Source organism: Dermacentor variabilis, unplaced genomic scaffold (assembly GCF_050947875.1).
Source record: "Dermacentor variabilis isolate Ectoservices unplaced genomic scaffold, ASM5094787v1 scaffold_55, whole genome shotgun sequence".
NCBI classification, from domain to species: domain Eukaryota; kingdom Metazoa; phylum Arthropoda; class Arachnida; order Ixodida; family Ixodidae; genus Dermacentor; species Dermacentor variabilis.
The window spans coordinates 43,750-67,515 of record NW_027460753.1 but is presented as its reverse complement, the minus strand read 5'-3'; the positions used below and the strand labels follow the sequence as shown (position 1 = coordinate 67,515).

Genomic DNA, 23,766 nt, shown 5'->3' with positions numbered 1-23,766 from the left:
ACCCACATAATATTTTTTCAATAAACTGACTGTCCAAGACAAAGAAGTAACTGATGTGTTGCTGATACACGAAGCCCCAAGTTTCCTGATGTGAAAAGCTTCTGTTAATTCACCTACAGCTGCATCCTTACTTCGACCTATAATCCTGATCTGGTCTAGCCATGGCTCACACTGATGTGCTTGGCAGCGGGCAGGCAAATGCGTCCTGCCTAAATTTACTCTTCAAAGACCGACGAAAAGACGAAAAGAACATGTATTCAGTTGGAAGTTTAGTGCCTGTCCATTGTAAATGTTCTTCTTTTCGTCCTCATCTCTCTAGAGCTGTTTTTCTTCAAATGTTACACCAGCTCACCCACATCAAGCTCCTGCTGTACAGAATACCACTACCTTGCAGTAAGAGCAACGTCTGCCAGACTGGCGCTACGTAAACGAGCCTGCATGGGAACACGAGCTGTCTTTGAAGAGTAAATTTAGACAGGACGCATTTGCCTGCCCGCTGCCAAGCACATCAGTGTGAGCCATGGCTAGACCAGATCAGGATTATAGGTCGAAGTAAGGATGCAGCTGTAGGTGAATTAACAGAAGGTTTTCACATCAGGAAACTTGGGGCTTCATGTATCAGCAACACATCAGTTACTTTCTTTCTCTTGGAGAGTCAGTTTATTGAAAAAAATATTATGTGGGTGCTGTAAAGCGTGCTTGTAAATGCATGTTCGCAGGTTCTTGGTATACATTTAATGTACCTGTGTCCCCAATAAACACTTGAGAGTTAGCGCTTACCTTGCCTCTTCCTCCCCTTATTTTTATGTCGATTTGCGCTAACTGGCCATAGTTCTTATGGTCCGTAATACAGTATGAACTGACTAGACCAGTAACAAATGTAAGTGCGTTAGTTTCATGTTTACTTTGCAAGAAAATTTGCTCAGTGTGCATGAATTTGCTGTTCAATGCACCTTGAGAAACATGCAGAGTGCTTACACAAGACAACTGGCCAGCTAAAACACAATGAACAAAAATGTCAGTAAAAAATAGAAATATAACCACAGTGAGCATCAGGCACAAATGTACATCTAAGCAAAGCTTAGAAAGTACTAACTCGAAAAAGGTGACATGCATTGCTCCTCATACATAAAACAAATAACAATGCCATAGCACTTACTACTAGGCAATTATTAAAAATATGAAACAAATATAAAAAACCAAAGCACAGCATAAAGGAAGTGTCCAAGTCAAACTTACATTCCCATCTACCACTTCAAACAGCTTGGGCTCTTGCGGTGCCGAGCTTGATGCAGCAAGAGAACTGTCATCTGAAGAGGCAAATAATATTGTCACTGAATGTCCCACAAGAAAAAGTCAGCAATATTGAAGCAAATGTGAAGCACAATTAAAGCAGCAAACAGGTTACCCTAGATAAACATGCATTAATGGGACACTAATTATGCAATAGGTGGAATATTAGTTGAAAAATTAAGGTCAAAGTTCTAGTTTTCGGATTTCATGCTGCCTCCAGACTGGCAGAATGTCAGTGTGACATCATTAATTTCGAAGCATACATTCTTGTTTTTCATATTTGGGCTTCGTTGCCTAAGTGCCACAAGCTTGCCATTTTCAATGCTTGGCTCCTTTAAAACACAATGTAGCCGATTTTTACCCACAAACAATTAACCATTGGGCTTAGCAGACACTCTGGTGCAGGAACTTTAAGGCATCATCGCTCACCTTCTCTTTTGCACATTTTCTGTCCTATCAAAATTAAGCCGTCTTCTGGAAGTAACCGAGGGCCTTTTTGGTATTGTGGAAGAGTAATTTAGTAATGCAGGTGAAACCATTTTTATGTTAACTGCGGCTCAAAGGATGCATCTGCAGAAAACTGGCAAAGTTTGAAGCAGCTGGTAAAAAACAAAATAACTTTCTCCTCCTCCTAGATGAGATATGTTGAATTTTCTACCATAACGATCATTCAAACACAGTTTAAGCAAGTTATTCCACATACCAGTATCAGCCTGGTCTGTCCTCCCCAGGTCCAGAAGCTCATCTTCCAGTGCATGGCTGAAACTGGCACCTGAAAATCACAATATTGCATCACAATTTCTAGTTTCATAAGCAATTTGTACTTTTTGCATAACTATGCCAGCAAAACATCATGCAATTGTCTGAACACATCTTTAATGAACTTCACAAAGCACCATGTAAATGAGTGCGGCAAAGTAGTTCTAGGGAAGCCTGCAAGTTGGAGGAAAGTCTACAAGATGAAGAAATGTCAATGTCAAGAGCAACGACTTTAGGGCTAGCTGGTTGCACATAGCAGATCACGGTGAGGCACGCACAAACAAGGACAAAGTGAGGGGTAGACAACACAAGCGCTTGTGTTTTCTACTCCTCACTTTGTCCTTGTTTGTGCATGCTTGACCGTGATCTGCTATGTCATCGACCTGACTGTAGCATGAAGCTATAAAGGAAACCCATACGAGTTTCTCAGAAAGAAAGCTTTGCAGTTGAAGAAAATCCCGGACAAGGACGAATTTTTCAACTGCAAAGCTCTGTTTAGAGAAGCTCGTACGCATTTCCTTTGTAGCTTCATACTACAGTCGGGTGGATGACAATTTCCCCGTTATACTATCAACAACACATACACAACTACTTTTCACTACTGCAATGAAGTCATAAAAGTAATTGTCAAGGATAACTGGGGGTGTAGCATATATATAAAGTTCTCTTTAAACCATAACATTTTGTTTATAAAAAGTGCATGAGTGTAGCGACACACTACTTTTGTGGAGTTTCTAGATGAGGCAGACATACTTTGCTGTGAATAATGCATTTCAGAAAACTTATCAAAAATTCATGAAATTTGTTTAGAACCTTGAGGGCAGCAGTTTGTAGGGCAAATTTGGATGCAGTGACAACTTAATACAGCTACATTTTTTTTTACATTGAGAATCATACTGAATTCTAGATACTTATCAAATTTGAATGCTTCATCAAGGCGATAATGGAACAAACACAGCGGGAGTACAGAAAAGGCAGCCTTATTTGCCGATGCACACAAACTCGAGTCTACGTGCCTTGTGCCTGCCACGCCTCACAAGGAATGGCGGTTTGCATCTACAATAAACGTGAGCCAGCGCCTGCTCTCACATACATGTCTCAGCAGGCATCATTTCATATTGCTATCGACAGTGCTTCAAAATTCTTAAATATTTATCAAAGTAACTGTTTTAAATTTAGGGATGTAAAGTCCATGCGAAGAAGAAAGAAAAAGCACTTCCTCACATGAACATTACCGTATAGTGCGAAATATAAGTCGACGTTTTTTCCAAAAAAAATATTACTCAAAGGTCACCCCTTGACTTATATATATATATACCGGCCCTTGGCACAACCTGAATAGTCATCTGGAAACATGTAGAAGCGCAGACTTTCCAGCATCCACATTTTTATCGCCTCCATGGTGACCGATGAGGCCCAACGTTGACGCGGCCTATGCAATTGGATCGACACCATCTTCCCTTTTTGTGCGGCAATCGTTCCTAGCATAGCTAATTTGCCGACAACCCACAAAATAAGTACTAGTACTTGACGTCAGATCACCACAGCATATTAAAAGAAAGTGATCGAATATGCTGAAATGCATGGGAGCATGTCCGCCCAGCGGCACTTTGGCATTTTGGAAAAAAGCATCCAGTACTGGTGAACGCAGAAAGTCAAGCTGTCTGCCTGCAATGTGTGGAAGATGTCCTATCGCGGGTGTCACGCGGTGCACCTGGAGCTTGAAGGCAAGGGGGCAGATTTCATCCGTGAGCATCGTGCCAGATCCTTGACAGTGACAGCAGAACTCATCCGCATCAAAGCTATCGAGTTCACTCGAGAATCCGGACTGTCCAAGGAACAATTCAAAGGCTCCATTTATTGGGTTCGTCGCTTCACGCGACGCAAGGAATTCGCACTTCGACGGTGCACATCCATCTGCCAGAAGATGCGGAGGCATATGAGGACAAGCTGGTGGAATTCCAGCAGTATGTTATCTGTCTCTGGCAGCAGCATAGGGACAGATCGGCAACGCTGATGAAACGGCAGTGCGGTTCGACATGCCGTCGTCCACCACAATGTGCAAACACGGCGCGAAGGAAGTCAAGCTTCTTTCAACGAGGAATGAGCATTCGCGCTTCACGGTGATGCTCGTGTGTGATGCAGACGGCAGAAAGCTGCCCCCATACATAATCTTCAAGAGGAAGACGCTCCCGAAAGAGGTTTTCCCACGGGATGTTGTCATTTGCGTGAGCGAAAAGGGCTATATGGACGAGGCCCTCATGATCAATTGGATCAAGACCCTCTGGAATCGGCGACCCGGTGCACTCCTGTGGTGTCCGAGCATGCTCGTCTTGGTTGCCTTTCGAAAGCACTTGATCACAGGTGTGAAGCAGGCACTCCGCGACGGGAGGACAGAGTTCGCCGTCCTTCCGGGAGGTATGACATCAGCACTTCAGCCAATGGACGTCGTGCTTAACATGCCCTTTAAAGACCGTGTTCGTGAACAGTATAATCAGTAGATGGCCGGCGCCAACGCGACGACCCCAACCAGCCGGCTCTCGCCACTGTGGCCACATGAGTGTTGCAGGCTTGGCGCTCGCTGCCCGACGATACGGTGGTGCGGGCATTGAAGAGGTGTTGCATTAGCAACTCCTTGGATGGCACCAAGGAAGACATGTTGTGGGTCGTAGCCAGTGAGAAGCAGTCTTCAGACGAGAGTTCAGACAGCTCGAATGAATAAGCAGATGACTGGTCTGACGGCGCCAGTAAATAAACGAAGTCTTGTGCCTTATAGTTTTTATGTTGACTTCTTCGCTTCAATGCAAGGGGGTCGACCAATATTTCGCCCTAACCTATATTCCACATAATACGGTAATCAGCCTCCCTGAGAATTGATTTTAGCAAGGTGCTTGGCTAATATGGCAATTTAAGGCAGTCCGAGCACTATAATTCCCCTGCAACAGATCTCCGCGCTCGCACCAGCCTTCAACACATACGAGCTATTCCGCATTATCTACGCATACTCAAGCTGCACGCAGCTTGAGTATGCGAAGGCACGCAGACTCAAGCTTGCGTGCAATGTGTGGTTGGCAACTTCAGACATAAGTATAAGAAATTAGTCTTTCTTGGGTGCTGGTTATTGCACAGCACACATATCTAACCAATCAGTACACAAATTAGCCAATCAAAGCGGAAATTTAGGCAAGTTTGTGAGAATGCATATTTGACTTCAAGCGCAAAAAAACAGGGCGCGGGGAAGAAAGGAAGAACAGACGGGATGAGCACTTGTCCTATGTGGTTTTCCTTTCTTCTGTCCCTATTTATTTGCACTTGAAGTATGCACATACTTTAGACACACTTATAACAAACTGCAGGATGCACACAAATGTGGTCATTATATCGAATATTTAAATATTCTGAAAGATGTATGTCTTTGCTTATTGCAAATTGTCAATTATGCCAGTGGACTGTAAAGCAAAATGAGAAGAAATGTGTTCACAGCAATGCATGCAGTGCAGCATTATATTTACTGTTAATAGCACATTTCTATTGCAGTACTGTAAAATGTCCAATCTTATTAAATTTGAAAGGCAGTGCAACTTCCCAATGCAACTTAGGAGTACTTCAGCAGATCAGTTTACAGAAAGATAATAAAAAGAACATTGCCTAAGCAACATACCCACAAAATAAATTATATATGTAGGAATTACTTTAATATGGCAACAGACTTCAACTTGTAGTACTTTTTGATATTCCTGTTCCCAATACACTAGGTAAATGAATGTGGTAAATCAGTTCTGGGGAAGCCTGCAAGTTTATAGAGCATGACTCTGCAGAAAGAATTTCCACTATCATGCAAATTCTTTTCGAGGGAACTGCAAGCGTCACGTCATTGTTAGGCCAGAGAAGGTTCTTGTCCAGCTGAATAACTGATTGACACATGCTAGAAACTGCCAAATGGAACAAACATGGGCAAGTTATGGTCGCAGCATTTTATGTGCTTTAAATATATTTCAATGACGATTTGAGCAATGCACAGGGTCATCCATTCTTAGCACGCACACAGCGTAGCATGGCCGTGCGCCACGGAGCGCCAGCACGAACGGCTTAGCCGCCCATCGAAGCAAAGCGACGCAGGTGCACAGGGGCTTGGAGGTAGGGCTTCATGTCCTGTGTAGTATGCTAAAGCATGGTAAGCTCCCTCGCTTCAGCAGACGACGCAATGCCCCACCTCCAAGCCCCTGTGCACATGCTCCACTTAGTTTTGATGCGCGGCCAAGTGGTGCACGCTGACGCTTTGCGCAGCACAGCCACGCTGCGCCGTGTTCATACCAAGAGTGGACGACCCTGTACATTTTACAATGATTATAATTAGGGTTCTGTACGTTTGGTGTAAGATGAAATGAAGAGAGAAGTATGGCATACTTTCTGGAGAACAAGAACTGAAAGCAAGGAATACTGATTATGGACAGTGTTGTGCTGGTTCAACATAGTGTGAAATTTGTCAGCAGTCTCCAAAAGATAGTGTTTTGATTTAAAATGGCCTTCTTTCCTAGTCAGAGGTGCAAAAGGGCTAGTTGTATAACCCCAGTTCACAGCTGACAAACAAAAATATAGTGCAGACCATTTAACATTTCATAAACAAAATGTATACACATATGCCATGGAATGAAACTTCACAAATACCATAAGAAGTGTGTAAAGACACACTCGTAATGAGTATTACAAGGGTTCACTTGCCTTCCACTGAACCCTCCGCCAACACTTCGTATGACTGCGGTGGACCACCTAAAACAAAAATATAGCAGTATGAGAAACATTCTACTGTACCTCCTGCATGATTTTTATCTGGACGAAAAAGAACAAAACAAAGCAAATCCTGCAAAAAAAGTCTTAAAGACTTCTACTAGGGGTGCTTGAAGCATTACAAAGGATGCTGCCAGAGGAACTATCATCTGTAATTGACTTAATTAAGTAAATATTCACAAATCACTCTAACACCCTTGGAAGTCATCATTACATTAGTTATTTGCAGCAATGCACACATTTCTGTACAATCAGCCAAACAATTGACAACAAGCGAGTGCTGCGCGATGATAACTGCTTTGTTCCAAACTCACGTGGAGCTTTCGCATAGGCATGGAAAGGTTAAACATTTTGTGCAAGTATATGAAATGCTGCAAATTCACTTACTGGCATGCAGCTGTCACCAAACATTTGTGGCAGTAGGCTAAAACTTTGCAAGTTGGTCCAGTGTTTTGTAATGGACAATGTAGAAAAAGCAAGGAGACGAATGACTATAACTACAGGGGTAGCATCCACTTCAGAGAACAGCCCAGCAGACAAATGTTGTGATGGCACCAATTAAGTGTGCGTGCACCTACACTAGATTTTTCTTTGCACTGCAGCAAAAAGCATGGATCATTAAAATGGCAAGCATTCACCCGATGTTGTTATCTGACTGATTGTACTTAGTAAGTCCAGTAAAAAGATGCTGGCTCTCCCATAACCGAGAGTAGATGTAAGCATGAACCAGCTACCGGCAAATCAGATGGGTTGGAGTAATTACGACGATTACTCACAGCCATCTGAGGCGTGCCGGTCACTGTCGGCCTGGTCACTCAGCACGTTGCCAGCTCTTGCAGGAGGCGGCACAAAACTTGTGCCACGGAAATCATAGAACACTAGCCATGAAAAGAGCACAAGCAACCCTGTTTCAGCGCAAAAGATGACATTCAGGTGTATGGTGCACTGTATCTGCCTTTTTGAACATCGCTATTCGAAATGATAAATTAAACTTCAGTGTACAAGAAGTTACAGCTTGATAGAGTGGTATTGTGAACAAACATTAGGAAGAAATCAGAAGCAATATTTTTAAAGGGCAGTAATTAGCATATGTAATGTGGTCCTGTACAAAGGGTTGGGGACCAGAGACCGTGAGTTTAGACTGGGGCGAAACTGAGTTTCGACTGAAGCGAATTCTATCATTGTTTTGTTTCTCGAAACAGTGCGTTGGTTGTGCATTTAACTCGACCCCATCATTGAATGCCAGTGAGCCATTGCAATGTTGTTGGCTCTTGAAAAGCGCGCCACTGTTCCAGCAGTTTATTTTCCTTTTGTTTTTTCCTCGCTGTGCGTGACACCACCTAGGGACAACGCAGAGAAACTAATAGTTACAAACTGTAGTATTCTGCAAGCAGATGACAAACGAGTGAAGTAGACTTCCGGGGAGTTCACCACTTGCAGATTGGCTTCTCTCTCCGCCCCGTTCTCGCAAATTCTGCGTACTGCCACTTTGTGACGTTGCAGCGACCAAACAGAATGCGTATTGAACAAAGATCTTCGATCGCGCACTATATGTTCTCGTTTCATTCTTGCCCCATTCTCGCCTCCTTCTCATCTTGAGTGCCCGGATAACAGCTCGATTTTGGCTCAAGGTCTCTTGAAGGTCGCGGACAACGGGAGCTAACAGCATTTTATGCTTTAAAAAATGTCTACAAGGAAGCTGTTCCAAAGTGGTCAAGACAAACCCCTCATACCTTTTCCAAGGCAATGTAATAGCTAGGTGCACCTGTACATATCAACAATGAAGACAATATAGCAATTAATTCTAGGACCTGTGTGTTGCATGAATAAGATAAATACACTGCCAACAACATGCAACATTTTGTTCCATCTTGTGCGTATGTTAGACTAACATGTTCCCATGCGTCGAAGTTAAATAGTATGTCTCGCTGAATATCTGTCACATGAAGCCACACAGATGTAAATCACTTGCAATCAACTAAGAGGTCAAAAGTTTCCTGAAGTTATCATGCAAAAAAGTAAATTTTATGAAGTTATTTAGGTTAAATAAAAAGCAAATTTTTTAACATATTCTTAACAATTACAGCTTAAAGGGCCCCTCACCAAGTCCAATCGATAATTTTCTTTGTGCACTGCAAGTAGCAGGGCATCACCTAGGGAAGGGCTCACTGCCAACGTAAGCACTCTCTCCTTCTGCTATGTCTGATGCCCACAGGTGACTTTTGTTACCAGCCAACTCCCTCACTGGAGCCAAGGGACCTTGTCCCATTTACGTCACAAGCACTGCCTCCGTTTTTTTCCCCTTCCACTTTTCGCTGTGTGGCATACTACCAGTGGCAGCATTGTGCTAGGCAAAATACCAAGGTCATAAGCCATAATTGGTGACGTTGCAGGCAGTGCATCTTACATAGAGGCATTTGTGCATGTAACCTTGACTCTGTGGCTGGAAGCAGAGCTCACGTGAAAAAAAGGGCATGCAAGCTTTTCTGTGACGTTTATGCTGTTACACCGTGTAGCTTTCAATATTTTGCAGACACAGTTTCCACAGAGTGATCTATGCGTCACACATGTCTGTTCAAAATGCCTAAACCTGGTGAGGGGCCCTTTAAAGAATGCCACGTCTGGAACAGGAAAACCAAGTGAGAGAGAGCTGATGAGCAAACCTGGGGATACATCTGGCACCAAGATTTCATGAACAACCTCTTTTGCGATTGTGGCTGTCTTGGCAGTGGGAGCAATTTCTGCATGAAAAGCAATTACTGTTATAAAACACCAGCTAAGAAAATAGCATTAAAAACAAGGAAAAGCCAGACATTCTTTTGCCAATGGCTGCAAATAATGCACAACATGGTGCAGCAAAATCCTTATATGTGCTCGTGCCTGTGGACATAGCTGTGGCTAAGATGCATACGTGGCTCCTGTGCCACTCATGGTGCTTACAATAATGAAGAACAGAAGCTCCCACCTTCCAAAGCTGTATGCTCCGAACACAGATAATGAGCCCCGCAGTCATGCATTCAGTGTACACAGTATATTTTTGATAAGCCTTACATAACCTGCAATGTTGATTTAGCTGCTACATGCACATATACCACAATATTGCAAGAAGTGAGGTAATATTTGGCCAGGAACTGACAGCATGTCAGGTATAAATGATCTGCCATGAACTCAGTTTGGAAAATCAGATGCACACTATGAGCCTACCACAACTTAAAAGAGTACTGGTACAATACTTTTGCATCCTGTTTTCCATGCTTCATTAGATAACTGCTGAACTGAGAAACATAGTATGGCAAAAGAATTCCCTAAATGCACAAAGAATTGCTAATTATATCCTCTTCCAATGCTACGATCAGTTGGCCTAAGGTTTTTTTACAAGGGTTTCTCTACATGTCACGCATGTCATAGGCAATGCTCACATGGTATCACAAGCTGCTGACATACAAATGAGCCTGATGATACAGTGTTCACAAGCCACAAAATAACCGTGTTGCCGCAAGCTGGAAGCACACCACGTGGCCTATTCTTTCCACTTGTTCACATTCAACATGTAATAATAAAAGCTTGGCCCTCTACTGTCTCTTAGAATGTGCAGTGCCCTTTGCCCTCCTCCCCTTCAGTAACTTATTCCTCGTCGTCTAAAGCTTTCTCGCCTTGAAAAGCTTTCACAACTCTATAACATTGTGCTTTTACCACTGCACCAAACAACTCATCAGTGATAACACGTGCACATAACCACAATTTGCACATGTAGTGAAGCTAGGAGGAATGAAAGAATTGGAAGAGAACACCATAGGATAAAATTGCAGCCAAAAAAAGTTGACTCAACAAGTGATCTTGTCAAGACAGTTTTTACTGTCTTTCACTGCCGCACTAACTGCACTCTTCTGAAAATAAAATGAGTGTGATAGTAGCTGCACTGTTGCACAATGGCTATTAAATGTACAAGCCAGCATAAGCTACCCAAGTTGCATAAGCATGTTGCAAAGAAGTAATCACACGGCAGTTACCAAAGCCCCCAAACACATGTACAGGCACCGACAAAAGTGGTAAACTCCACACAACGGGAGCCGCAGCAACGGCAAACTGCATCGCAACGCCATCTACAGGCAGCACCTGGGATCAAGACAGCCAATCGGTGCCCTTTATTATCTGCAGGCATGTCGCTTGACTCGTTTCAATGTTTCGTGCTTCAGCTCGCCAAAATACCGAGCAACGCCGCTGCAGTATACCACTTTTGTAGGCGCCTTTATGTTGATTAAAACCTACCATAAGCCAAGCTTACAATGCCAAGTCTGCTGAGCGCAGGGTCATGCGGTAGGCCAAGAGAAAGAAAGTGAAGGGTATGGATCCAAGAATAATTGGTTTACAAAGGCCAGCTATGCAATGTGACATTTCCTCCTAGTTTATTTCCTTTCTCTGTGTAGAGGAGCCCTTGCAAACGAATGGTATGCAAATAAGCTGTACTCTATATGGTACCAATCTAAATTAATTGCATTAAAAGGTGGTATAATTCATGATTTATTGCATGTTTGAGAAACTGAGGCCTTATTATAGAGTTGCAGCTTTAAGAATAATTTTTAATAATTGTGTCAGTGCACCTTGAAGACAAAACATAGATGCTTCTGTATTATACTTGGCTCATAGATACGCACCCATTTATTGATTACCTATATGACACTCTACAGTGCATGCCTATGTAGCTGCACGTATGTTTCTTACTTGGTTTGTGTCTATTCACTCTTCTTTTGATCCCCAGCTTTTACTGCTTTCATTGAATACTGAAACATGTTATCGCTGTTGCGTGGCACTTGTTAGGCATTCTCAGCTTCTGTGTTAAAAAATAATGAGCTTAAGGAGCTCACTTCAAAAAGTCATGCTACACGAACATGAGTTAAAATTGTATAAGCGCACTGAAATTGAGGACTAGCAATTGCACAGACAAGCACTAACTTTAAGGCTTTATTGGCTGGCTGCAGCAGGCATAATAAAATGCACTTTGTAAACTAGAGATCGTGTTGTGCATCATACTGCACTTTCATGCGGAAAGTTCTAGGTAGGCCATATGGAACACTGCCTAAAAGACAAACTGAGAAACCAAAGCAACAACATAAGAAAGCATGCGGTGGTTGGTTGGCTCTGTTGCAAGACATGTGGCAGTGAGCCATTGTTTAACAAAGGCTTTGATGTGCCGAGACACAGAGATGGACTCACTAGGCTGGTCATTGAAGTAGCCCGAACAGCAAGCCTAATTATAAATGCGTGAACATGCCTTCGCTTGCTTTGTCAAGAACTGTTTTTTCTCAACGCGATTTTGTGTTGGCATTGCATTTTTGTTTGCAAGTCAGCATGCTTTGAATGCCTGTATGTGCATCTGTTTCCAATAAAGTGACTCTTGAAGTCTGTGTTTGTGTGTCCACTAATTTGTTCTCGGTCATTTCCCATACCAGCAAACGTCAACACTCATCACAAACACGAGCTTGCAACTTACCAATCTTGTTGAGGAGGGCATCCGTCAGCCTTCTAGACCTCTCTCGCTCCTCTTCCAACAGCCGAGCAAGCTCCTCTTTCTCAGCTTCTATATTTTGTAGTTCTTTTTCGAGGTCCTCAATTCTTGCTTCCATCTTCTTCCACTCAATTTCATGGAAAGCTCTTTTATCTTTCTTGCTTTTAGTGTGATTTTCAACAGATTCTTTGCTCTCATCTTCAAAGTCTTGAAACTGCAATAATACATGACACCATGAACCTTGGGAGAATGACGAGACTTCTCAAGAGCAAACTATGAATAATACTTGAACTGCGCTATGAACAATACAATAACGATACGAACTATGAAGAAGTCACTTAGTTGCATGCGTATGCAAGCCAATAATTTACTACCAGAAATCAGAACCAGATATCACCAAGTTATCTCTGATTATCAGTGTTTACCAAAATCAAAGGAAATATGTGCTGCAATAAAAATCCATAAATGTGTATCAGCCAATCGACAGTGCACTTCTGGCAAACCAGGCAACACCTGTACTGGTATTAAATGAGACAGGCCAACATGAGCCAGCCATAAAGGTGCGTAAAATCTCACCCATCCACATGTTGTGGCATTACTTTTCAAAAAATGAAGCACCAACGGTAACTGCACACTAAGAAGGAAAGGTAAGACAGGACAAGGCGCTTCCTGTCTTTTTGTTCCTTATTAGTGTGCCGCTACCGTTGGCGCTTCATTTTTTGAAAAGTAATGCCACAACATGTGGATGGGTGAGATTTTACGCACCTTTATGGCTGGCTCATGTTGGCCTGTCTCATTTAATACCAGTACAGGTGTTGCCTGGTTTGCCAGAAGTGCACTGTCGATTGGCTGATACACATTTATGGATTTTTATTGCAGCACATATTTCCTTTGATTTTGGTAAACACTGATAATCAGAGATAACTTGGTGATATCTGGTTCTGATTTCTGGTAGTAAATTATTGGCTTGCATACGCATGCAACTAAGTGACTTCTTCATAGTTCGTATCGTTATTGTATTGTTCATAGCGCAGTTCAAGTATTATTCATAGTTTGCTCTTGAGAAGTCTCGTCATTCTCCCAAGGTTCATGGTGTCATGTATTATTGCAGTTTCAAGACTTTGAAGATGAGAGCAAAGAATCTGTTGAAAATCACACTAAAAGCAAGAAAGATAAAAGAGCTTTCCATGAAATTGAGTGGAAGAAGATGGAAGCAAGAATTGAGGACCTCGAAAAAGAACTACAAAATATAGAAGCTGAGAAAGAGGAGCTTGCTCGGCTGTTGGAAGAGGAGCGAGAGAGGTCTAGAAGGCTGACGGATGCCCTCCTCAACAAGATTGGTAAGTTGCAAGCTCGTGTTTGTGATGAGTGTTGACGTTTGCTGGTATGGGAAATGACCGAGAACAAATTAGTGGACACACAAACACAGACTTCAAGAGTCACTTTATTGGAAACAGATGCACATACAGGCATTCAAAGCATGCTGACTTGCAAACAAAAATGCAATGCCAACACAAAATCGCGTTGAGAAAAAACAGTTCTTGACAAAGCAAGCGAAGGCATGTTCACGCATTTATAATTAGGCTTGCTGTTCGGGCTACTTCAATGACCAGCCTAGTGAGTCCATCTCTGTGTCTCGGCACATCAAAGCCTTTGTTAAACAATGGCTCACTGCCACATGTCTTGCAACAGAGCCAACCAACCACCGCATGCTTTCTTATGTTGTTGCTTTGGTTTCTCAGTTTGTCTTTTAGGCAGTGTTCCATATGGCCTACCTAGAACTTTCCGCATGAAAGTGCAGTATGATGCACAACACGATCTCTAGTTTACAAAGTGCATTTTATTATGCCTGCTGCAGCCAGCCAATAAAGCCTTAAAGTTAGTGCTTGTCTGTGCAATTGCTAGTCCTCAATTTCAGTGCGCTTATACAATTTTAACTCATGTTCGTGTAGCATGACTTTTTGAAGTGAGCTCCTTAAGCTCATTATTTTTTAACACAGAAGCTGAGAATGCCTAACAAGTGCCACGCAACAGCGATAACATGTTTCAGTATTCAATGAAAGCAGTAAAAGCTGGGGATCAAAAGAAGTGTGAATAGACACAAACCAAGTAAGAAACATACGTGCAGCTACATAGGCATGCACTGTAGAGTGTCATATAGGTAATCAATAAATGGGTGCGTATCTATGAGCCAAGTATAATACAGAAGCATCTATGTTTTGTCTTCAAGGTGCACTGACACAATTATTAAAAATTATTCTTAAAGCTGCAACTCTATAATAAGGCCTCAGTTTCTCAAACATGCAATAAATCATGAATTATACCACCTTTTAATGCAATTAATTTAGATTGGTACCATATAGAGTACAGCTTATTTGCATACCATTCGTTTGCAAGGGCTCCTCTACACAGAGAAAGGAAATAAACTAGGAGGAAATGTCACATTGCATAGCTGGCCTTTGTAAACCAATTATTCTTGGATCCATACCCTTCACTTTCTTTCTCTTGGCCTACCGCATGACCCTGCGCTCAGCAGACTTGGCATTGTAAGCTTGGCTTATGGTAGGTTTTAATCAACATAAAGGCGCCTACAAAAGTGGTATACTGCAGCGGCGTTGCTCGGTATTTTGGCGAGCTGAAGCACGAAACATTGAAACGAGTCAAGCGACATGCCTGCAGATAATAAAGGGCACCGATTGGCTGTCTTGATCCCAGGTGCTGCCTGTAGATGGCGTTGCGATGCAGTTTGCCGTTGCTGCGGCTCCCGTTGTGTGGAGTTTACCACTTTTGTCGGTGCCTGTACATGTGTTTGGGGGCTTTGGTAACTGCCGTGTGATTACTTCTTTGCAACATGCTTATGCAACTTGGGTAGCTTATGCTGGCTTGTACATTTAATAGCCATTGTGCAACAGTGCAGCTACTATCACACTCATTTTATTTTCAGAAGAGTGCAGTTAGTGCGGCAGTGAAAGACAGTAAAAACTGTCTTGACAAGATCACTTGTTGAGTCAACTTTTTTTGGCTGCAATTTTATCCTATGGTGTTCTCTTCCAATTCTTTCATTCCTCCTAGCTTCACTACATGTGCAAATTGTGGTTATGTGCACGTGTTATCACTGATGAGTTGTTTGGTGCAGTGGTAAAAGCACAATGTTATAGAGTTGTGAAAGCTTTTCAAGGCGAGAAAGCTTTAGACGACGAGGAATAAGTTACTGAAGGGGAGGAGGGCAAAGGGCACTGCACATTCTAAGAGACAGTAGAGGGCCAAGCTTTTATTATTACATGTTGAATGTGAACAAGTGGAAAGAATAGGCCACGTGGTGTGCTTCCAGCTTGCGGCAACACGGTTATTTTGTGGCTTGTGAACACTGTATCATCAGGCTCATTTGTATGTCAGCAGCTTGTGATACCATGTGAGCATTGCCTATGACATGCGTGGCATGTAGAGAAACCCTTGTAAAAAAACCTTAGGCCAACTGATCGTAGCATTGGAAGAGGATATAATTAGCAATTCTTTGTGCATTTAGGGAATTCTTTTGCCATACTATGTTTCTCAGTTCAGCAGTTATCTAATGAAGCATGGAAAACAGGATGCAAAAGTATTGTACCAGTACTCTTTTAAGTTGTGGTAGGCTCATAGTGTGCATCTGATTTTCCAAACTGAGTTCATGGCAGATCATTTATACCTGACATGCTGTCAGTTCCTGGCCAAATATTACCTCACTTCTTGCAATATTGTGGTATATGTGCATGTAGCAGCTAAATCAACATTGCAGGTTATGTAAGGCTTATCAAAAATATACTGTGTACACTGAATGCATGACTGCGGGGCTCATTATCTGTGTTCGGAGCATACAGCTTTGGAAGGTGGGAGCTTCTGTTCTTCATTATTGTAAGCACCATGAGTGGCACAGGAGCCACGTATGCATCTTAGCCACAGCTATGTCCACAGGCACGAGCACATATAAGGATTTTGCTGCACCATGTTGTGCATTATTTGCAGCCATTGGCAAAAGAATGTCTGGCTTTTCCTTGTTTTTAATGCTATTTTCTTAGCTGGTGTTTTATAACAGTAATTGCTTTTCATGCAGAAATTGCTCCCACTGCCAAGACAGCCACAATCGCAAAAGAGGTTGTTCATGAAATCTTGGTGCCAGATGTATCCCCAGGTTTGCTCATCAGCTCTCTCTCACTTGGTTTTCCTGTTCCAGACGTGGCATTCTTTAAAGGGCCCCTCACCAGGTTTAGGCATTTTGAACAGACATGTGTGACGCATAGATCACTCTGTGGAAACTGTGTCTGCAAAATATTGAAAGCTACACGGTGTAACAGCATAAACGTCACAGAAAAGCTTGCATGCCCTTTTTTTCACGTGAGCTCTGCTTCCAGCCACAGAGTCAAGGTTACATGCACAAATGCCTCTATGTAAGATGCACTGCCTGCAACGTCACCAATTATGGCTTATGACCTTGGTATTTTGCCTAGCACAATGCTGCCACTGGTAGTATGCCACACAGCGAAAAGTGGAAGGGGAAAAAAACGGAGGCAGTGCTTGTGACGTAAATGGGACAAGGTCCCTTGGCTCCAGTGAGGGAGTTGGCTGGTAACAAAAGTCACCTGTGGGCATCAGACATAGCAGAAGGAGAGAGTGCTTACGTTGGCAGTGAGCCCTTCCCTAGGTGATGCCCTGCTACTTGCAGTGCACAAAGAAAATTATCGATTGGACTTGGTGAGGGGCCCTTTAAGCTGTAATTGTTAAGAATATGTTAAAAAATTTGCTTTTTATTTAACCTAAATAACTTCATAAAATTTACTTTTTTGCATGATAACTTCAGGAAACTTTTGACCTCTTAGTTGATTGCAAGTGATTTACATCTGTGTGGCTTCATGTGACAGATATTCAGCGAGACATACTATTTAACTTCGACGCATGGGAACATGTTAGTCTAACATACGCACAAGATGGAACAAAATGTTGCATGTTGTTGGCAGTGTATTTATCTTATTCATGCAACACACAGGTCCTAGAATTAATTGCTGTATTGTCTTCATTGTTGATATGTACAGGTGCACCTAGCTATTACATTGCCTTGGAAAAGGTATGAGGGGTTTGTCTTGACCACTTTGGAACAGCTTCCTTGTAGACATTTTTTAAAGCATAAAATGCTGTTAGCTCCCGTTGTCCGCGACCTTCAAGAGACCTTGAGCCAAAATCGAGCTGTTATCCGGGCACTCAAGATGAGAAGGAGACGAGAATGGGGCAAGAATGAAACGAGAACATATAGTGCGCGATCGAAGATCTTTGTTCAATACGCATTCTGTTTGGTCGCTGCAACGTCACAAAGTGGCAGTACGCAGAATTTGCGAGAACGGGGCGGAGAGAGAAGCCAATCTGCAAGTGGTGAACTCCCCGGAAGTCTACTTCACTCGTTTGTCATCTGCTTGCAGAATACTACAGTTTGTAACTATTAGTTTCTCTGCGTTGTCCCTAGGTGGTGTCACGCACAGCGAGGAAAAAACAAAAGGAAAATAAACTGCTGGAACAGTGGCGCGCTTTTCAAGAGCCAACAACATTGCAATGGCTCACTGGCATTCAATGATGGGGTCGAGTTAAATGCACAACCAACGCACTGTTTCGAGAAACAAAACAATGATAGAATTCGCTTCAGTCGAAACTCAGTTTCGCCCCAGTCTAAACTCACGGTCTCTGGTCCCCAACCCTTTGTACAGGACCACATTACATATGCTAATTACTGCCCTTTAAAAATATTGCTTCTGATTTCTTCCTAATGTTTGTTCACAATACCACTCTATCAAGCTGTAACTTCTTGTACACTGAAGTTTAATTTATCATTTCGAATAGCGATGTTCAAAAAGGCAGATACAGTGCACCATACACCTGAATGTCATCTTTTGCGCTGAAACAGGGTTGCTTGTGCTCTTTTCATGGCTAGTGTTCTATGATTTCCGTGGCACAAGTTTTGTGCCGCCTCCTGCAAGAGCTGGCAACGTGCTGAGTGACCAGGCCGACAGTGACCGGCACGCCTCAGATGGCTGTGAGTAATCGTCGTAATTACTCCAACCCATCTGATTTGCCGGTAGCTGGTTCATGCTTACATCTACTCTCGGTTATGGGAGAGCCAGCATCTTTTTACTGGACTTACTAAGTACAATCAGTCAGATAACAACATCGGGTGAATGCTTGCCATTTTAATGATCCATGCTTTTTGCTGCAGTGCAAAGAAAAATCTAGTGTAGGTGCACGCACACTTAATTGGTGCCATCACAACATTTGTCTGCTGGGCTGTTCTCTGAAGTGGATGCTACCCCTGTAGTTATAGTCATTCGTCTCCTTGCTTTTTCTACATTGTCCATTACAAAACACTGGACCAACTTGCAAAGTTTTAGCCTACTGCCACAAATGTTTGGTGACAGCTGCATGCCAGTAAGTGAATTTGCAGCATTTCATATACTTGCACAAAATGTTTAACCTTTCCATGCCTATGCGAAAGCTCCACGTGAGTTTGGAACAAAGCAGTTATCATCGCGCAGCACTCGCTTGTTGTCAATTGTTTGGCTGATTGTACAGAAATGTGTGCATTGCTGCAAATAACTAATGTAATGATGACTTCCAAGGGTGTTAGAGTGATTTGTGAATATTTACTTAATTAAGTCAATTACAGATGATAGTTCCTCTGGCAGCATCCTTTGTAATGCTTCAAGCACCCCTAGTAGAAGTCTTTAAGACTTTTTTTGCAGGATTTGCTTTGTTTTGTTCTTTTTCGTCCAGATAAAAATCATGCAGGAGGTACAGTAGAATGTTTCTCATACTGCTATATTTTTGTTTTAGGTGGTCCACCGCAGTCATACGAAGTGTTGGCGGAGGGTTCAGTGGAAGGCAAGTGAACCCTTGTAATACTCATTACGAGTGTGTCTTTACACACTTCTTATGGTATTTGTGAAGTTTCATTCCATGGCATATGTGTATACATTTTGTTTATGAAATGTTAAATGGTCTGCACTATATTTTTGTTTGTCAGCTGTGAACTGGGGTTATACAACTAGCCCTTTTGCACCTCTGACTAGGAAAGAAGGCCATTTTAAATCAAAACACTATCTTTTGGAGACTGCTGACAAATTTCACACTATGTTGAACCAGCACAACACTGTCCATAATCAGTATTCCTTGCTTTCAGTTCTTGTTCTCCAGAAAGTATGCCATACTTCTCTCTTCATTTCATCTTACACCAAACGTACAGAACCCTAATTATAATCATTGTAAAATGTACAGGGTCGTCCACTCTTGGTATGAACACGGCGCAGCGTGGCTGTGCTGCGCAAAGCGTCAGCGTGCACCACTTGGCCGCGCATCAAAACTAAGTGGAGCATGTGCACAGGGGCTTGGAGGTGGGGCATTGCGTCGTCTGCTGAAGCGAGGGAGCTTACCATGCTTTAGCATACTACACAGGACATGAAGCCCTACCTCCAAGCCCCTGTGCACCTGCGTCGCTTTGCTTCGATGGGCGGCTAAGCCGTTCGTGCTGGCGCTCCGTGGCGCACGGCCATGCTACGCTGTGTGCGTGCTAAGAATGGATGACCCTGTGCATTGCTCAAATCGTCATTGAAATATATTTAAAGCACATAAAATGCTGCGACCATAACTTGCCCATGTTTGTTCCATTTGGCAGTTTCTAGCATGTGTCAATCAGTTATTCAGCTGGACAAGAACCTTCTCTGGCCTAACAATGACGTGACGCTTGCAGTTCCCTCGAAAAGAATTTGCATGATAGTGGAAATTCTTTCTGCAGAGTCATGCTCTATAAACTTGCAGGCTTCCCCAGAACTGATTTACCACATTCATTTACCTAGTGTATTGGGAACAGGAATATCAAAAAGTACTACAAGTTGAAGTCTGTTGCCATATTAAAGTAATTCCTACATATATAATTTATTTTGTGGGTATGTTGCTTAGGCAATGTTCTTTTTATTATCTTTCTGTAAACTGATCTGCTGAAGTACTCCTAAGTTGCATTGGGAAGTTGCACTGCCTTTCAAATTTAATAAGATTGGACATTTTACAGTACTGCAATAGAAATGTGCTATTAACAGTAAATATAATGCTGCACTGCATGCATTGCTGTGAACACATTTCTTCTCATTTTGCTTTACAGTCCACTGGCATAATTGACAATTTGCAATAAGCAAAGACATACATCTTTCAGAATATTTAAATATTCGATATAATGACCACATTTGTGTGCATCCTGCAGTTTGTTATAAGTGTGTCTAAAGTATGTGCATACTTCAAGTGCAAATAAATAGGGACAGAAGAAAGGAAAACCACATAGGACAAGTGCTCATCCCGTCTGTTCTTCCTTTCTTCCCCGCGCCCTGTTTTTTTGCGCTTGAAGTCAAATATGCATTCTCACAAACTTGCCTAAATTTCCGCTTTGATTGGCTAATTTGTGTACTGATTGGTTAGATATGTGTGCTGTGCAATAACCAGCACCCAAGAAAGACTAATTTCTTATACTTATGTCTGAAGTTGCCAACCACACATTGCACGCAAGCTTGAGTCTGCGTGCCTTCGCATACTCAAGCTGCGTGCAGCTTGAGTATGCGTAGATAATGCGGAATAGCTCGTATGTGTTGAAGGCTGGTGCGAGCGCGGAGATCTGTTGCAGGGGAATTATAGTGCTCGGACTGCCTTAAATTGCCATATTAGCCAAGCACCTTGCTAAAATCAATTCTCAGGGAGGCTGATTACCGTATTATGTGGAATATAGGTTAGGGCGAAATATTGGTCGACCCCCTTGCATTGAAGCGAAGAAGTCAACATAAAAACTATAAGGCACAAGACTTCGTTTATTTACTGGCGCCGTCAGACCAGTCATCTGCTTATTCATTCGAGCTGTCTGAACTCTCGTCTGAAGACTGCTTCTCACTGGCTGCGACCCACAACATGTCTTCCTTGGTGCCATCCAAGGAGTTGCTAATGCAACACCTCTTCAATGCCCGCACCACCGTATCGTCGGGCAGCGAGCGCCAAGCCTGCAACACTCATGTGGCCACAGTGGCGAGAGCCGGCTGGTTGGGGTCGTCGCGTTGGCGCCGGCCATCTACTGATTATACTGTTCACGAACACGGTCTTTAAAGGGCATGTTAAGCACGACGTCCATTGGCTGAAGTGCTGATGTCATACCTCCCGGAAGGACGGCGAACTCTGTCCTCCCGTCGCGGAGTGCCTGCTTCACACCTGTGATCAAGTGCTTTCGAAAGGCAACCAAGACGAGCATGCTCGGACACCACAGGAGTGCACCGGGTCGCCGATTCCAGAGGGTCTTGATCCAATTGATCATGAGGGCCTCGTCCATATAGCCCTTTTCGCTCACACAAATGACAACATCCCGTGGGAAAACCTCTTTCGGGAGCGTCTTCCTCTTGAAGATTATGTATGGGGGCAGCTTTCTGCCGTCTGCATCACACACGAGCATCACCGTGAAGCGCGAATGCTCATTCCTCGTTGAAAGAAGCTTGACTTCCTTCGCGCCGTGTTTGCACATTGTGGTGGACGACGGCATGTCGAACCGCACTGGCGTTTCATCAGCGTTGCCGATCTGTCCCTATGCTGCTGCCAGAGACAGATAACATACTGCTGGAATTCCACCAGCTTGTCCTCATATGCCTCCGCATCTTCTGGCAGATGGATGTGCACCGTCGAAGTGCGAATTCCTTGCGTCGCGTGAAGCGACGAACCCAATAAATGGAGCCTTTGAATTGTTCCTTGGACAGTCCGGATTCTCGAGTGAACTCGATAGCTTTGATGCGGATGAGTTCTGCTGTCACTGTCAAGGATCTGGCACGATGCTCACGGATGAAATCTGCCCCCTTGCCTTCAAGCTCCAGGTGCACCGCGTGACACCCGCGATAGGACATCTTCCACACATTGCAGGCAGACGGTGCGTAAAATCTCACCCATCCACATGTTGTGGCATTACTTTTCAAAAAATGAAGCGCCAACGGTAGCGGCACACTAATAAGGAACAAAAAGACAGGAAGCGCCTTGTCCTGTCTTACCTTTCCTTCTTAGTGTGCAGTTACCGTTGGTGCTTCATTTTTTTACAGCTATGCACCAACTAGCCTCACAACTTGTTTTACTGCAATTACTTTTCAATGCAGTGTGTCACTTCTGAGGTCACAAAGGAAGCCACACACTAAAAATACCAGTATATACCAGTCAGGTAAAATTATGGTAATAATGACATCTTGCAATGGCAGGTTGTCTTGATTATGATAATGCAAGTTTTCCATGCATGACCACCTATAAAGCACCAAGTAGGATTTTGTACTAGCCAAGGAAATCAAGGCAACAGTTTATCTTATGACGTACTTTGGCACCATTTGTGCATTGCAAGTGATGCATATTTTTATTCTTATTTTCCCACAAAGGTGTTGCCATTACCTCTGCACACCACATACAATTCTTTATTTGCACATGCTAATGCAAGTGGCATTTAGTGAATATTTCTAGTTTTAACAATCCCTTGTATGGTTTAGTGATGAGCAGGTGAAAGTAACATTAAATATTGCATACTACTCTTTTTTTATGTGTGCAGTCTCGTGTATGCTAGTCGTGTCCAGTTGAAAATAATGCCATGTTGTGCTGCCAGAAGGCCAAATTACAGAGACCTGTATATTGAATGAAAATGTGCAGAAAGAAAAGACTATTAATAACAAAGTAAAAGGCACAATCACAGCCCGTTCATTACATCACAGACATGATAATGAAGCAGCAAGGTAAACTGCTACTTTAAGCTTTAACCAAAATATTGTTTCAGCATCGCCATCAGGTTTGAATGTTGACAGCAATAATGGGTAGCTGGGCTCAAATAAATATTGCTTACCAGTTCCGAGTTCTCCGACTGCTTGAATGCCTTAAGTATGTTGCCAAGTTCCTTCCTGGCAGCTTCTCGCTTCCTTTTCCTCTCTTCTCTCTTGGAGAGCCCTTATCAGCCTTAACCATAAAAAAGGCATGCAAGATAAAACTCAACACATCTCCTCAAGAACATTTATGCAGGCATCGGGATCTATTTCTTATCTTCATATCTGCAGAGACTCTCCCAGCAGCCAACACTGACCACTGCAACAAAAGTGTGTGTGGTTGAATGAGAGGAAACAGGGGAACTGACTTTTTTTTAGCAGCCCCATAGAGATGGTAAAGCTGAAGAAATCACGAGGGAAATTAACTGCGCTTTTAGGTGGATAAATAAATAAGAAAATGGCACATGTAGTGCAATAAGGTTTTCAGTGTGGCACTAATCATAGCTGGCCAGCTTTTATTTCCTCTTCCCCTTTTGTTATGTTTGGGTTTGACTTAAACATTGCCCTGACCAGGCTAGATGTCACTTAACTTTTGATTTC

At 42.9% G+C, this 23,766-nt stretch overlaps 1 protein-coding gene and 1 long non-coding RNA gene across 2 annotated transcripts; one reads left to right on the top strand and one right to left on the bottom strand.

Moving 5' to 3' along the window:
- Positions 1–1,404: 1,404 nt before the first annotated feature.
- Positions 1,405–12,469, bottom strand: LOC142569068 (uncharacterized). The gene is made up of 6 exons (XM_075678577.1): positions 12,332–12,469; positions 9,504–9,581; positions 7,617–7,718; positions 6,775–6,822; positions 1,997–2,065; positions 1,405–1,409 (listed from the first exon to the last, which is right to left on the bottom strand). Exons 1-6 carry the CDS (start codon positions 12,462–12,464, stop codon positions 1,405–1,407), a joined length of 435 nt encoding a protein of 144 aa, XP_075534692.1. The 5' UTR covers positions 12,465–12,469.
- A 1,090-nt stretch (positions 12,470–13,559) lies between these two features.
- On the top strand, positions 13,560–18,389 carry LOC142569071 (uncharacterized). Its single transcript, XR_012825633.1, has 3 exons — positions 13,560–13,686; positions 16,437–16,514; positions 18,300–18,389. It is a non-coding gene; the product is annotated as an uncharacterized LOC142569071 (long non-coding RNA).
- The last annotated feature ends 5,377 nt before the right edge of the window (positions 18,390–23,766 follow it).

Bases quoted from the DNA above. Each gene is read 5' to 3' on its own strand.
- LOC142569068 (XM_075678577.1), bottom strand. From the start codon at position 12,464: ATGGAAGCAAGAATTGAGGACCTCGAAAAAGAACTACAAAATATAGAA. The intron at 9,582-12,331 runs GTAAGTTGCAAG...CTTTTCATGCAG, and splicing joins TGCCCTCCTCAACAAGATTG to AAATTGCTCCCACTGCCAAG. The intron at 7,719-9,503 runs GTTTGCTCATCA...TTTCATGGCTAG, and splicing joins GGTGCCAGATGTATCCCCAG to TGTTCTATGATTTCCGTGGC.